At 37.7% G+C, this 14,095-nt stretch overlaps 3 protein-coding genes and 1 non-coding gene across 5 annotated transcripts; 1 reads left to right on the top strand and 3 right to left on the bottom strand.

Moving 5' to 3' along the window:
- Window positions 1-3,534: 3,534 nt before the first annotated feature.
- LOC132186415 (UPF0496 protein At2g18630) lies at window positions 3,535-5,521 on the bottom strand. The gene is made up of 2 exons (XM_059600385.2): window positions 5,373-5,521; window positions 3,535-4,832 (listed from the first exon to the last, which is right to left on the bottom strand). The coding sequence occupies exon 2, from the start codon at window positions 4,824-4,826 to the stop codon at window positions 3,681-3,683; it is 1,146 nt and encodes a 381-aa protein (XP_059456368.2). The 5' UTR covers window positions 4,827-4,832; window positions 5,373-5,521; the 3' UTR covers window positions 3,535-3,680.
- A 1,639-nt stretch (window positions 5,522-7,160) lies between these two features.
- Window positions 7,161-9,496, bottom strand: LOC132186414 (UPF0496 protein 1-like). Of its 2 annotated transcripts, none has more exons than XM_059600382.2 (3): window positions 9,320-9,496; window positions 9,021-9,148; window positions 7,161-8,593 (listed from the first exon to the last, which is right to left on the bottom strand). In XM_059600382.2, exon 3 carries the CDS (start codon window positions 8,589-8,591, stop codon window positions 7,497-7,499), a length of 1,095 nt encoding a protein of 364 aa, XP_059456365.2. In that variant the 5' UTR covers window positions 8,592-8,593; window positions 9,021-9,148; window positions 9,320-9,496; the 3' UTR covers window positions 7,161-7,496. The 2 variants fall into 2 exon arrangements, with proteins under 2 accessions (XP_059456365.2, XP_059456366.2); XM_059600383.2 differs by having other exon boundaries at window positions 9,021-9,127.
- A 664-nt stretch (window positions 9,497-10,160) lies between these two features.
- Window positions 10,161-10,232, top strand: TRNAD-GUC (transfer RNA aspartic acid (anticodon GUC)). Its single transcript has one exon. It is a non-coding gene; the product is annotated as a tRNA-Asp (tRNA).
- A 693-nt stretch (window positions 10,233-10,925) lies between these two features.
- LOC132188335 (geranylgeranyl pyrophosphate synthase, chloroplastic) lies at window positions 10,926-12,656 on the bottom strand. Its single transcript, XM_059602756.2, has one exon. It carries the CDS (start codon window positions 12,233-12,235, stop codon window positions 11,114-11,116), a length of 1,122 nt encoding a protein of 373 aa, XP_059458739.2. The 5' UTR covers window positions 12,236-12,656; the 3' UTR covers window positions 10,926-11,113.
- Window positions 12,657-14,095: the final 1,439 nt, after the last annotated feature.

The following is a 14,095-nucleotide window of genomic DNA, read 5'->3' as shown; positions in this document are numbered from 1 at the left end:
TTTCTTATTTAATTAGTGTAGGGCGAATTTCTTATTCACCACTCATAGCCTCTCTATAAATACAGCCAATTATAAATATAAAATGTAGCACTGATGCTTCGTGATTCATCCGTTTCTTTTCCTGCTTCTGCTTGTTTTTTTCTTCTCTTTCATCATATTATACTTTTCAATCATTCATTTCTACATTTAATAACCAGGGAGCTTACGAGGCCAAGCCATGGCCATGGCCCCATCAGCCCCCTCTGCTTCCATCTGATCAAAATAATTCATCTTATTGTCAGCATCCAACCGACTTGGTGAACTGTCAGAAGTTGACGTAGTCTGCATCCTTATCGACTCTGCAACTCCATCCCATGAGTTCGATATGGTTCAGCCATTAATTTATTATTATTTTATTTATTGGGTGTAAGTTTTTGAGCTACAATTATTAATATTCCAAGTACAATTGGGAGCAAAGGTGGGGATCAAAGCATTGCAACTGATCGAATAAATGGCTAGCTATAGTCTTATAAAAATTATTGATATCCACCCAATAATAATCTCCAATATTCCAACAAATGTGTATTTCTTTTAGTATAATCTTAAAATATACTCTCTATTTCCGTTAAATATTCTACATGTCGGGTCTTATCATACACTTTATATTCTTTGTGGGCATCTTTGAACATCAATTTTATCTCCAGGATATATCAATAAGAGCAAAAATATGATTTTGTCAAAAACGCAAGTGCCAACGTAGGCATCGTCATCTTCTCTAGTATGGTAATTACGTGAATACTGTGGAAAGGTTTGCCGAAATGTCGATGGTGCCCATGGCTGTGATAAATTTGAGTGGTGTGGTTGACTTTGGCTAATTGAGGTGAGGCAAAGCTCAACCCCACAAGTTGGAGAATCAAAAGGAAGAGTACCCAATGCTTTTTTCTTTCGGTTTCTTTTTTAATTTCACTTGCAGTTCACCGCGTTTCGTACTAATAAAACGATGCCAGAATCATATTGAAGAAACGTCAGCCTCCTATATATGGAGTATGCAGCAATTATTGGTACGTTAGTATATATTCTATGCTATTAATTATTTCCTTACAATGACGTGTGTGATCAGACTAATTTTCACTCCAGATATTTCTTCTGTCTGTTGATAGCGCGCAGGTGCATGTTGATGATCATCCTGTTCAATACGATCGCAAATAAAAAAGCAGAATTTATTATGCTCAACCTCCCTCACATGCCCAAGTGCCCAACAACTTCCCACCATTGCAAACTCATTATCATTGCTATATATCTTCTCTGTCGTGTAGGTGTTTCTTTATACTGCCGTTTTTAGTGGCCCATTTTTTTTAACCCATTTTCGGTTGATGTTATGTTTTATTTTGCAATGTTAAAAAAAAAAAAAAAACAAAGCAAGCGTAGGGCTAGGCTTCTGTCCAACCCCTAGTGATATGGATTCAAATAAGATGGTATCAATAAGTGAGTTCAACGGGAACATAATTCTTTATATTGACGAACAAAAAACGTGAGAGAGGAAGAAAATGATGGAAGCAAGGTGGTTGAAGGATTAATGAATGCTCTGATACTACTTAAGAAATACCCAAGGAATGAGTTGGTTTTTACTAGAGTAGTCATTAGCCCAACTCTCTCTCTCTCTCTCTATGTTAACTTCCCTTCCAAAAAATATTAAGGGAAATAGTTGTGAAACACTACTATTTTTGGAGACCAACACAGGGTGCTAGGTACACCAACTCCCATAAATCTACACACGATGACCCAAAACTTTCTGAATTAAAAATAGAATAATGCTAAAAATTATATTTTTATTTTATAATTATCTCATATTTTTTAACAATGATTGATCTAAGGGTTGATAAGAACTACCACCGCCACGGGCAACATTGTAAGATAATTGTGAGATAAGAATATGATTTCTAACATTACTTTTAAAAGAATCATGCATTTGTTGTTCACTATGCTTGAGTGTGCTTGAATAAACCATTTATATAATAAAAACAAATTATATTTAAGTTTCTTGACTGAAATGCCTAACAATAGGTCCATAAAAATAAAAATAGATAAATTTAAATTTTTTTTTTTTTTTAAAAAAAAAGGACATGAATTACATGCATGGCTGATGTTTACACCAACCAGCACAATTTCAATTTCGCAATTCAAAAATTGAAAGAACATATATAGAATATGAAACAAAACATGCACATGAAACTGTCAATCTGAAGAAAACATTTTAATAAATGCAGTGTGGTTTGCATCCTCATGCGGAGGGCGTGAACAGGAATTAATCTCACTTCTAATGTTCTCAGGATTGAGTCCTTGGATTGAGTCACTAAGGAGCTACATCTTTAGATGGTTAGAAAATGAAGTTTTAATGGATGATATCCACCCTCCGTATTGACTACAAATAATTATCACATGAGAAGGTACCTTGTAGACAGCCTAGACTCGACTTGTCATCCACTGTAATCCACAATATTTGCAGTATATATTTGATTACTTTTCACGTACCTTGGCTATACTTTTTTATTTTCTAGTTTTTTGGTTCAAAGGATAGGACCTAAACTGACAGCATTCACCCCACAGAGACTATCACCTATTTGGACCAGGGCTTATTTCCTGGTACAATTCATTTCCTGACTCATGTTTTTCTCAATATTACTCGAGCGTAGTTCATCCTCAAGATTACTTGAGCGTAGTCCATCCTTAGATATATGTTTATTATATAAAATAGAAAATGCTTTCAATGTTTCAAATGAAAACTCACCATAATTCCTTTTTATTCCTTCTACTTCATGTTTCTGGATAGGTAATACATCATTTTTTAATAAGATATTAAGACATCATGCTTTTCACATAAGTAAGACGATTCACAATTTACTTCGGCTTACCCATAGCCAGCCCACAGTCCACAGATACTCTGCTTTTTTTGCATGTTGGATCTAAGCATATGCTCCTGTTCTGTATTGGATGCTAATTGAGGCTATCTATATCACAAGAGTAATCACATCTCAAGCTTGTTTACTAGATATGGTTTTGAGAGATCTAATTTATTTTTTTGTCACGCATTATATTAAAGATGGGTTTCTATGGTGGTTTTAGTCACTTATGCTACTCTGTAATGATAATCTGATTGCTAATGCTTTACCCTGGTACTATTATGATTGTAATTTTTCATCAGAGTTATCAGAAAATCACTTTCGCTATATCAGAACAATATACCTACTCTTGCTGCTATGTCACTTTTGTAGTTTCCCCGAAAATGTCAAAGATCGTTACTCCAATTATAATTTAAAGTGATCTGGAGATTTTGTCTCCTGATAATAATATCAACACCAATCTTTTAGAGTAATACCAATTCAAATTGATAGGTGCAACAGTCAACTTCAGGACTGGACAATCATGTTTTATAGATTTGTATTGAGCAACTAAGAAACACAAATTTTGTTATAGAGTTATAGTACATCTATTAATCATTTAAGCAACATTCTTATAAATCCCCATCCCCATCACAAAGAAAAAGGAAAAGCCTGCTCAACAACAAAACTCTATATTTAGATTCTTTGATAAGGGTCTATGAAGTTATTCCATCAACGATTCTTTAACTGCTGTATAAAATTCACATAAATCCAACATAAGAATAGTTACGGGTTACCAGAACAACATACCAAAAGGGCTTTTCAGTTAGTTGGGTGTCTGATTATCCTCTGCAAAATCACCGTCCTCGCCCTCCTTATATCCCGGCTACACTTATCAGCATGCTCACTTAAATTCTCAATGGTATCCATAAATACTTCCAGCTTCTTCTTGATCTCATCCATCGCAAGCTTCACTGCCTCATCTTCTCTAAGAGCAAAATCAGCATTCTGTAAGAGCGACTCAATCTGAATTTCCAATTTGTTGACAAGTAGCCGAATGTTCTCCAAGTCCTTCATTGTAATGTAAGTTCCAACCTGCATTGAGCTGATTACCTCCCTTTGTCCTTTCAGTGCATTCTCATAGCGCTTCCAAAGTGAGTTACACCATTTTCCCACTGAGCCTATTGGAACAACCAATGCACCCGCCAAAGCTGTTACAAGGGGTGGAGCTGCAATGGCAGCTGCCACCACCGAGAAAATCAGCACAGACACAAAAGCAGCAACAAAAATGACATTCGCCACTCTCCTCCACGTCTTCATAGATTTCAATTTCTTATCTAGCTTTCTCTTTCTAAGCTGCAATTTTTCCAACATCGATACATGCTGCTTATAAACTGATTGAAACAACACAACAAACTCCTCCGTAAATGGGTCCCTAGCAGCCTTAAATTTCCTTAATTCTTGCAGTGTCTTCATGTACTTCACCCCATCATCAACCCCATCTTCTACTTCTTGCTCAAAATGCGTCACCGCAAGTTGAATTATCAACTGGTTATCACGAGTGCGCTTCAGGCAGTTCTCAAGGGCAGTACAGAAGTCCAGTGTCTTGAGACTATTCTCAAAGTAGTCCTCCACCAATGAGAACAAGTCTTGGTTGTTCCATATATCTCTCTTACACTCCAGAATGACTTTCACCACTTCCTGGTCCATCTCAAGGAGACTATTGGTGACCTCTCTGAGTGAGCCAAAAGATAACGACCGAACCTCTACCCCAGTGGCAAGCGAGTTGATAACCCGGCTGGTGCGCTCTTGGATGGTGGCATCAAAGGATTGTAAGTCCGGATCGAGCATACACGCCGCCTCATAGGAGCTCAGATCGGCCGTGAATTGGGTATTGGGATTCATCTGGAGGAGTTGGGCTGGCGGGGCATCACCACCAGTCTTCTTGCTTGATTTTCCTCCCATCATTTGCGGCTTTGAAACGAAATGAAAAATAAGCTAAAATAGCAAATACACGATTTTTTTCTTTTTCTAACTTCAATTTGATTGAAGCAATTTCAGATCTAAGAAAAGCACCAGCAATTCAGCTAACCAGATCGCACAGTCCAAAGAAAATATACTCTAAAATTTAACAAAATTCAGCTAAAATCAGGAAGAATAGGAGCTTGGGGAACAATGAAAGATTTTGAGAACCCAAAAGCTTATGCTTCACTTAGCGATACAACCTAGATCAAACTCAATATAAACCCCAAGCCCCAAAATCAAACAGTCAAATTTCCGGCTAAATCTTTCTAGCCGGGATTTCTCTCAGTTCAACCCACCACAGAGAGTACACAATCCCAAAATCCAAGCCAAAAGTGGCGATCTCCAGAGGCTAAGATCTTTGTGAATCTGAGTAGTACAATAATCTTGAAGAATACGAAATCTACCAGATGATAATTACAGAAATAAAAGTTTTTTTTTTTTTTTTTTTTTTTTTTTTTAAGTAATAAAGATGATGTTGGGAAAACTTACTGTGGAGGAAAAGTGGACCAAGGCGAAGGAGTGTGGCAATGAGGCTAAGCCATGGCGTAAAACGCGTTAATAGCGCATGATGTTGGACTGTTGGTCGTTCATGGGTCTACATAAAGAACGAAAAATGCCAAACTAGAGTGACAAAGGTCTGGACAACGGAGGGGGAGGAAAAGTCCAAGGTTGTCTGTGTTGACTACTAATTATTAAAACTGAATGTATTTATAAATTTTTTTTTTTTTTTTTTTTTTTTAATTTCTATTGTATCACGCGCACTCATATAAATTGTCATAAATTTATAAAAACAAATTATAGTAAAACCTACCGTAGTTCAATATTTTTCTTGGATGTATATTATAATAATAATAATGATAAATCATAATAATAAAAATTTCATAATTATTTTACAATGTTTAAAGTGTGTTTTTTTTTTTTAACAATGACTAATATAAAAATTTGTTGAAATTGCCGCAGGATTATGGTATAAAAGTTTGGTTTTTAGAAATGCTCTATCGGTAATGAAAAGATTCTAGTCCAAATATCTCAATGCCAAATGAGTTTGTCCCTTTGCTTCTAAAAGCAATTTTGGAAGGGCATGGAAGATAATAAAAGTCACCAATTATTTTGAGAAAGGGATGTGTGAGGATATAAATTTCCTTCAAACCGGTACGGAGTAAATATCATTCAACTCATGTGATATAGTGTCAAGTGTTTATAAACATTTAAAATGTATATTAAATTTAGTCTAAATTAGTAAACTGCTATTAATGAGATTAATAATTTAATGTGCATTTTAAATATTTATAAATACTTGGTACTATTTTACATGAATTGAAAGATATTTCCTCTATATCAGTTTAAAAAAAATTTATGTCCGATGCGCAATGGGACACCACGAGTGAAAAGGTGGGAAAAGGGCTTGACGGTGATAAAAACATGATGAGAAGTAGAGGAAGAGGCAACAATGAGCGGAGGGTAACTACTGATAAAGGACAAAATTATTTTTTACATGATAAATCATGTATTCATTTAAAATGAACCGATCAAATATGAGTTATTTTTACATAATAATGAACCAATCTAAATATGGATCCAAATTGCTACTGGTCCAATCCAAGCCCGACAATAACGAATAAGGTAGGTTCCTACGTTGAGATCTTTTGAATCTATGGAACCGACGTATGAAAATTTCCAATAGTGCAGAGTGTTGTTAAAAGGAAAAATTATGTGTTACCTTGCCATCAAGTCGTTGTAGTATAGTGGTAAGTATTCCCGCCTGTCACGCGAGTGACCCGGGTTTGATCCCCGGCAACGGCGCTTTTTATGTTTTACGGCTAGCATTTTTTCTGTGGTACCCGCTCAAATTTGTAACTTGTATTTTTCTTTCTGTTTAAAGAGAAAGAGGTTCAAGAAGCCCTTTATCTCTCAAGTTTCAGAGATGCTTTAGCTTCTATTTTTCTTTTTGTTATTACAAAATGGATCAAAGAAACACTTCACACAATCCATATCTGATATTTAATGACCTGGATACAATTATATGGAGATCCCTGTTTGTTACCAGCCAGCCAAGTTCAAAGAGATGCAGATAGGAGAGAAGGTAATAAGGCATCCGCAGTGCAACAAAAAGAACTACCATGGCAATCTGATTGCTTCTGCTTTACCCTGTTCAGAAATAACAGTGTGCTCATTGCCATTGCTGCTATGTAAATCTTGTATTATCCTTTTCACCAACTCAAATTGATTGAGCAAAAGTCAACTTCAGGACCGCATAATCATGTTTTGGCAGCTAAGAAACAGAGAAATGTAGTTTAGTACATCTGCTAATTATTACAACATTTCTCCCTCTCTGACGCAGAACAAGCCTAATGGGACAGCAATTTACAATTAAGGGAAAAATACAACAGAAAGAAGACGGCAATGGAGTCTCACCAAAGCCTAGAGAAGTCTCATATCTAATAAAGGAAATAATCCTTAAAATCTCCATTTCATTCTGTCATCCATTCCAATTACAATGCTAATATAAAAATCCGACTCATGTGCTGTTGTAAAAACGTAATTAACTCAAGGTGTTGATTCACATAAACACCAACATGACAAGAGTTTTCAGAACAACATAACAAAGGGTTTTCAGATATTTTCACGGCTGAACATGGTTCTCAAAACTATCGTCCTCGCGTCCCTTATATCCCGGCCACACCTATCAGCCGCCTCACTTAACTGATGAATAGTTTTCATAAACACATCCAGCTTCTTCTTGATCTCATCTATGGCAAGCTTCACTGCATCCTCTTCACGAAGAGCAAAATCAGCAATGTCCAGAATTGACTTAATTTCAATTTCCAATTTGTTGGCAAGTGCCTCGATGTTACGCAAATCCGTTATTGTAATTCGAGTGCCGACCTGCATTGCGCGGATTACCTCCCTTTGACTTTTCAGATCATCCTCATATCGAGTCAAAAGTGAGCTAAACCATTTTCCCACACCCGCAGAACCTAATGCAGTCAATGCACCAGCCAAAGCTAAAACAAGGTGTGGAGCTGCAATGGTGGCTGCCACCAACGAGAGAACCAACCCAGAAATGGAAGCAGCAGCGAAAATGACATTCAACACTCTGCTGCACGTCTTTATAGATTTCAATTTCTTATCTAGCTCTCTCTTCCTAACCTTCAATTTTTCCCACATCAATACATGCTGTTCATAAACCGATTTAAGCAGTACAAAAAACTCCTCAGTAAAAGGGTCTCCAGCAGCCTTATATTTCCTCAATTCTTCCAATGTCTTCACATGCTTTACCCCATTGACCCCATCTTTTACTTCTTCCTCAAAATGCTCGACAGCAAGTTTAATTATCAACTGTTTATCACGCGTGCGCTTCAGGCAGTTCTCTAGGGCTATACAGAATTCCAATGTCTTGAGACTATTGGCAAAATAATCCTCCACAAATGAGAACAATTCTTGATTTCTCCATATATCTTCCTTGCACTTCAGATTGAAATTGGCCACGTCCCGGTGCATTTCAAGCAGACATTCGATGATCTCTCTGATTGCATCAAAAGAAATGGACCCAGGCTCATTAACCTCTGCCGCAAACGAGCTGATGACACAGTTTGTGCGCTCTTGGAGGGTGACAGCAAAGGACTGTAAGTCCGGATCGAGTGCACACGCCACCTCATAGCAGCCCATATCATCCGTGAATTGGTTCTTGCTAAATATTCCTCCCATCCCTGCAGAATTTGCAGCCAATAATGAGACAAACCTAAGCTTTGTAATTGCATCTTCACTATCCAAAAACGGTTATTTTGTTGTAAGGTAAATTATCAAATACATGATTTCTTTTATCACTTCAATTTGATTGAATCAATTTCAAATCTAAGCAAAGCACAAGTGATTCAACTCATCAGGTCGTAATATCCAAAGAAAAGACAATCGAAAATTTAACACAATTCAGCTAAAGCAGTAAGATTAGGAGCCCGAGGAACAATAAAAGACCCTAATGTCTAAACTTTGGCTAAGATTTGAGAACCCAGAAGCTTATTCTTCACCTAGCGACACAAGCTAGATACAAAGGAAAATAAATGCAAAACCCAAAAATCAAAATGTCAAATTTACGGGTAAATCATGCTAGCCCTCTATCTGAAGAGTGTTGGGTACCTGGAATGACAAGAACTAGACGGTTTTTTCTCACTTCAACCCTCCACAGAGACAAAATTCAAGCCAAACCCCACTGATCCTCTCCAAAAGCTGAGCTCTTCGTGAACCTGAGTGGGTTGTACAGTAATCTTGAACAAAACGAGAAACGATAATCACAGAAAGATACCCATGAATTAAAATAATGACTTGAATCAAGACAAAAGTATCAAGGAAATGACAGGTTTTTAAAAGCAATTAGAATGATGGGTTGGAAAAGTATAGGAAAGGAAAAAGTGAGAGAAGGCGAAGGGAAATGGTACCGAGGACTAAGCAATGCAGTCAACAGCTCTTATACGACACAGTTTCGTGTTTGAACGCTGCCTCAGGTTGAACTTTTCTTGTGTCTCACTCGCGCCTAGACAAGACTGTGTCTGAAGACGGAAGCCGAGCACAATGTCAAGAGGGATAAATAAGCACAGGACGCGGGAGTGAAGGAAACGTCGAAGATGTTTCTGCTAATGACTCATTTGCCCTATTCACTCTTTCGTACTCAGGAAGTCACTCTTTCGCAAAGGAGTTTGATCTTTATTCTTTACAGGACACTCTTTAATTCACCAGGGACAGTTCACTTTCCCGTCGACCTCAAATGTCACGTTTTTTCAAATATCTATTTAGAGTTTAAATTTTTTTAATTTAATGTATTAATTTTTTTAATTTTTTTCAATTAACTCCTTCTGTCAAATTTTCTGTTAAATCAAAATATCTTTAATTTTTTTGTTATCACCAAGGGACAAAAATTAATTGGAAAAAATTAAAATTGATACACGATAGTTTTTAAATTGTGAGGGAGTGTTTGCAAAGGGACGACATTTCATGACCTAAAAATTTAAGTTTTAATTTAACTTACCAAAAAAGAAAAGATTTTAGTTCAATTATCTTATCTGACTGCCAAATAGGTAGTTTCATGAATGGTAACATGATATTTTTGGTTTCTATTTGAACTGAATTCTCATTAGTTTTCAATTAGAGCCAATAATTTTTTATATGATTTGTAAAATTGCCACCTTAATTCCAATTAAATTTTAAATTCAAAAAATATGGTAAAAGTGGCGGTAGGCAAATTCCCTAGAAATATATACTGAAATGCCAATTTCTCATCAAGTCGTTGTAGTATAGTGGTGAGTATTCCCGCCTGTCACGCGGGTGACCCGGGTTCGATCCCCGGCAACGGCGCTATTTCGTTTTTTACGCTTGACTTCATATTTTCTTGAAACAAAATGGATCAAAGAACCCTTTTTCTTATCTGCCTCCTGTCCATGAATGGACAACGCAATGAAAGCCTTTTTCTTGTGATGGATGTTTAGTGAGGGAAAAAAAAGCAGACAAGTCACATTTCTCGAAGTCCCATCTGCTTTTTGCTAAATGCATGTCTATTGACCTGGATTAAATTAGAAAAGATGAAGACTAGGAGAGCAGTCAAGTTTAAACAATCAATCTAGGCTGCCACTCGGGGATGCACGGCCGGCTATAGCGGGAGCCCAAAAGAAATTGAAGGGAAAGGGGGACCAAAAAAAAAAATCATCAATGATGAATTTATGTCAAGGAATGCAGAATGCTTACCAGACTATCTTCTGAGCAACTTTTCCATCAATGATGAATTTATGTCAAGGGTAAAAGGTTGCAGGTTTCATGTATGATTAATTGCTCAAGGGAATTCCAATAACTACGTATCTTTATTAGAAATCTTTTTTTTGATAATATCTTTATTAGAAATCTAAAGGACCAAAAGTAAATGTGAGAGTGACAAATCCGTCAATTTGGGATTTGGTGAGAAAATGTATCATTACTCTCATTAGACACATCTTCCAGATTCTAAAACTAGCAAGGAAAAGAGCTAGCCATGTCTTGCATATTCAACCAAGAAAGTTGAAACCAAAAATCAAGTATAGCATGTATTTCATGGTTATAGAAGAATATTCCTAGATTTAATACAAGCTCACCTGCAAATCTCTCAGCCTTTCCTCAAACATAACAAGCAAGCTAGCTTTGCTTATAAATTTTTTTAAATTTACCTATTTCACTAGAACAATCAGGTGTCACAGACACACATCACACTAGTTTTGCCTGTGAGCAATGTAATTTGCCAAAGCAATCAAGGGCGCTGCCTTCTCCGCATCAAACCCAGCGAGCTGGTCCTGCGCATCCTTGTTCAATTTTTCAGCAAATTCCCTCGATTTCTCAATACCCATTAGCTTCGGATACGTAACCTTATCAGCCACCAGGTCCTTCCCGGCGGTCTTCCCCAATTCCTGCGACGATTTTGTCACATCAAGAATATCGTCCACCACCTGAAACAGCAGCCCAATATACCTTGCGAAATTCCTCAGCTTCTCAACCTCCTCATTAGACCCACCTCCCAGAATCGCTCCTAGTACCACAGCCCCTTCCAGCAACGCCGCCGTTTTGTGCAGATGAATGAATTCAAGGTGCTCCAACCCAACATCAGAAAGTCCCTCAGAACATATATCAACCACTTGGCCAGCAACGAGTCCTTCGGCCCCAATCGACCTCGCTAGCTCCCCGATCGCACGGAGAATCCTCGCCGGCGGTACGCCCTCCGTGGACACAGCGATGTGCTCGAAAGAGAAGGCTAGGAGCGCGTCGCCGGCGAGAACCGCGACGTCCTCGCCGAATACCTTGTGGTTGGTGGGCTTCCCTCGGCGGAGATCGTCGTTGTCCATGCAAGGAAGATCGTCGTGGATCAGAGACATGGTGTGGATCATCTCAACGGAGCAAGCGGCGGGCATGGCAATGGACTCGGTTCCACCGACGAGCTCGCAGGCGGCGATGCAGAGCATGGGGCGTACCCGCTTGCCGCCGGCCAGGAGGGAGTAGCGCATGGCCTCGTGGATCTTGCGGGGGTCCTTAAGCGAAACGGCGGCGTCGAGGGCTTGGTTGACGGAATTGGCTTTCTGGAGCATGTATGTCTTAAAATTGAAAGTCCTTGCCTCTGATTCTGATTCTTCTTCTTCTCTGAGAGTGTCTTCCTTGGTGAGCACCGCAGAGACGGAGACAGACGAGATGGATCGTCGTCGTTTTGGGGGTATGAACGAAATGGGTATGTTTTTCAGAGGGTGGAGGATTTGGAAAGATGGGGTGGACATGGATCTGGATCTGCCTGCTTGGTTGAACATCGAACAGGTTTGGACCCATGTACTCAGATTCACACAACTCATGTTTCTCGAACTCTTGACAGAGAAAGACACACAAAAAGAGAGATAGGTTTTGGAATCTTAGCTGAGAGAGAGAAAAAGAAGAAGGAAGATGAAGTTGATTTTGGGACCAGCCCCACTATCTATTGGTATTGCTATTGCGCCTGATGTCTTGACATAATTGGAACACCCAACTTCAGTGATGTTTCCTGGTGACTGGACTTTAACAATGTGTAGTAGTAGACTAGTAGTCGTCGCCAGCCAGCCGAAGCCAATTTGTATATTCACGACGCATTGAAACAAAGGAATTTAAGAAGAGAGTGGGAAAGGGATGACTGCACTTTAGACCAACCAGCCAACCCACAGAGGATAAAGAAACAAAAAAGATAGGATATTGGATTAGATGAGCTTTTTAGATGATTGGCACTTATTGAAATCTCACCCTTGCCAACCATATGTCGCCGTGGTGTCCGATGATTACTTTCATTTTTTCCCCACAAGAAATACAAGGTGTTGGGCTCCTCATCCAAGGTCTGGCCTTGTTTCTCAATTGATGTTAAAAAATTAGTCAGAACGGACGGCCGATTTCCATTCGGACAATCGGGGCCAACCAAGTACCGTTGATCTTAATCTATTTACACGCGACGTTCAATTGCGGAGTACTAGGATTATGTTTGCGGGCAGCTCGTGAGGTTGTGGGCAAGATACAAATGTCTTTTTCTTTTTAGACATCAGACATCTGCCTAATCTTTTCTAAGAGCAATTAATTAGGTAGATGCGGGATGACTCAGCTTATTATCTCAAACAAATAAAATAAAATAAAATTGTTAATTATTGTTAACTTGTTATATGTAGTTAACGGTAATTTCAAAAGCTTTTCTCCGGAATTACCGGAGTACCGGCGGTCTACATCTTCAATCAAACTCGGCGTCATCGGCGACGAAAACAAGAAGAAGAAGAAGAAGAAACAAAAATGAAAAAGAAGACGGCGTTATTAAGGAAAACTGAAAGGGAAATGAAAACTTTGATTTGTCTGAGTGACATATGAAGGCAACCTCTGAGAACGCCAAACTCGTCGGGTGTGTTTGACAATGGCCTGAAACGGTACTGTTTTAGGGTCTCTCTCAATTCCAAAAAAAAAAAAAAAAATTTCACCTCAAAATTAATTCCAACATCTTTATTTTTTATATCACATCAATAATTTTTATTATTATTATTTAAATAAAAAAAAATCACTACAAAACAAATTTTTTATATTTTTTCATATAAAATATATTTTTTTATTTTTCTCCAAAAAAAACATTTTTCAATAAAACCAATTAAACACTTATTCCGATCCTATAAACAAGCTACAGTATCGGCCCTGCCCTGAAATAGTACCGTTACATGGACATTGGCAAACAAGGCGTCAATTATGGCTCCATACGCTGTAGAGTAGCTGTCCACGTCCATGTTTGTAGACCTCCAGACTGTGTGTAGCCCGAGAAAATAAATTTTCTCAATAAAACCGAAAAGTGATCGTTTTCCTCAAAATTGGCTGCCATGAAATAATGGTGTCCACATATGGTCATGTTTCACAAGTACTAGAGTTTTAGTTTACAGGGAACACAATTAAAAGATGGAGTTCGAACAAAAAATGAATTAAAAATATAAATAACAAAATAAATAAATAATTGCCGTTTAAATTTTAAAACATATAATTATTTGATCATATCATTGTTGTGTATAATCAATTTATTTTTTGATTATGAGAGAACATAATTAATAAATCAAAAAGAATAAACATACTTTTATGTAGTGACAAGTAAATATTAGAAAAATACCCAAAATTCTTGGACACAACATCAATAATTAAAATTTAAAGAGATGTAATGGTGTAGTGTA

This window comes from Corylus avellana, chromosome 6, assembly GCF_965113065.1.
Source record: "Corylus avellana chromosome 6, dhCorAvel1.hap1.2, whole genome shotgun sequence".
Lineage (NCBI taxonomy): Eukaryota > Viridiplantae > Streptophyta > Magnoliopsida > Fagales > Betulaceae > Corylus > Corylus avellana.
Note: the sequence above shows the minus strand (reverse complement) of the source record. Positions and strands in the feature narration are given on the sequence as shown.

What these genes read in the sequence shown, in the direction of transcription:
- LOC132188335 (XM_059602756.2), bottom strand. Translation starts at nt 12,235, where the DNA reads ATGAGTTGTGTGAATCTGAGTACATGGGTCCAAACCTGTTCGATGTTC.
- LOC132186415 (XM_059600385.2), bottom strand. Translation starts at nt 4,826, where the DNA reads ATGATGGGAGGAAAATCAAGCAAGAAGACTGGTGGTGATGCCCCGCCA.
- LOC132186414 (XM_059600382.2), bottom strand. Translation starts at nt 8,591, where the DNA reads ATGGGAGGAATATTTAGCAAGAACCAATTCACGGATGATATGGGCTGC.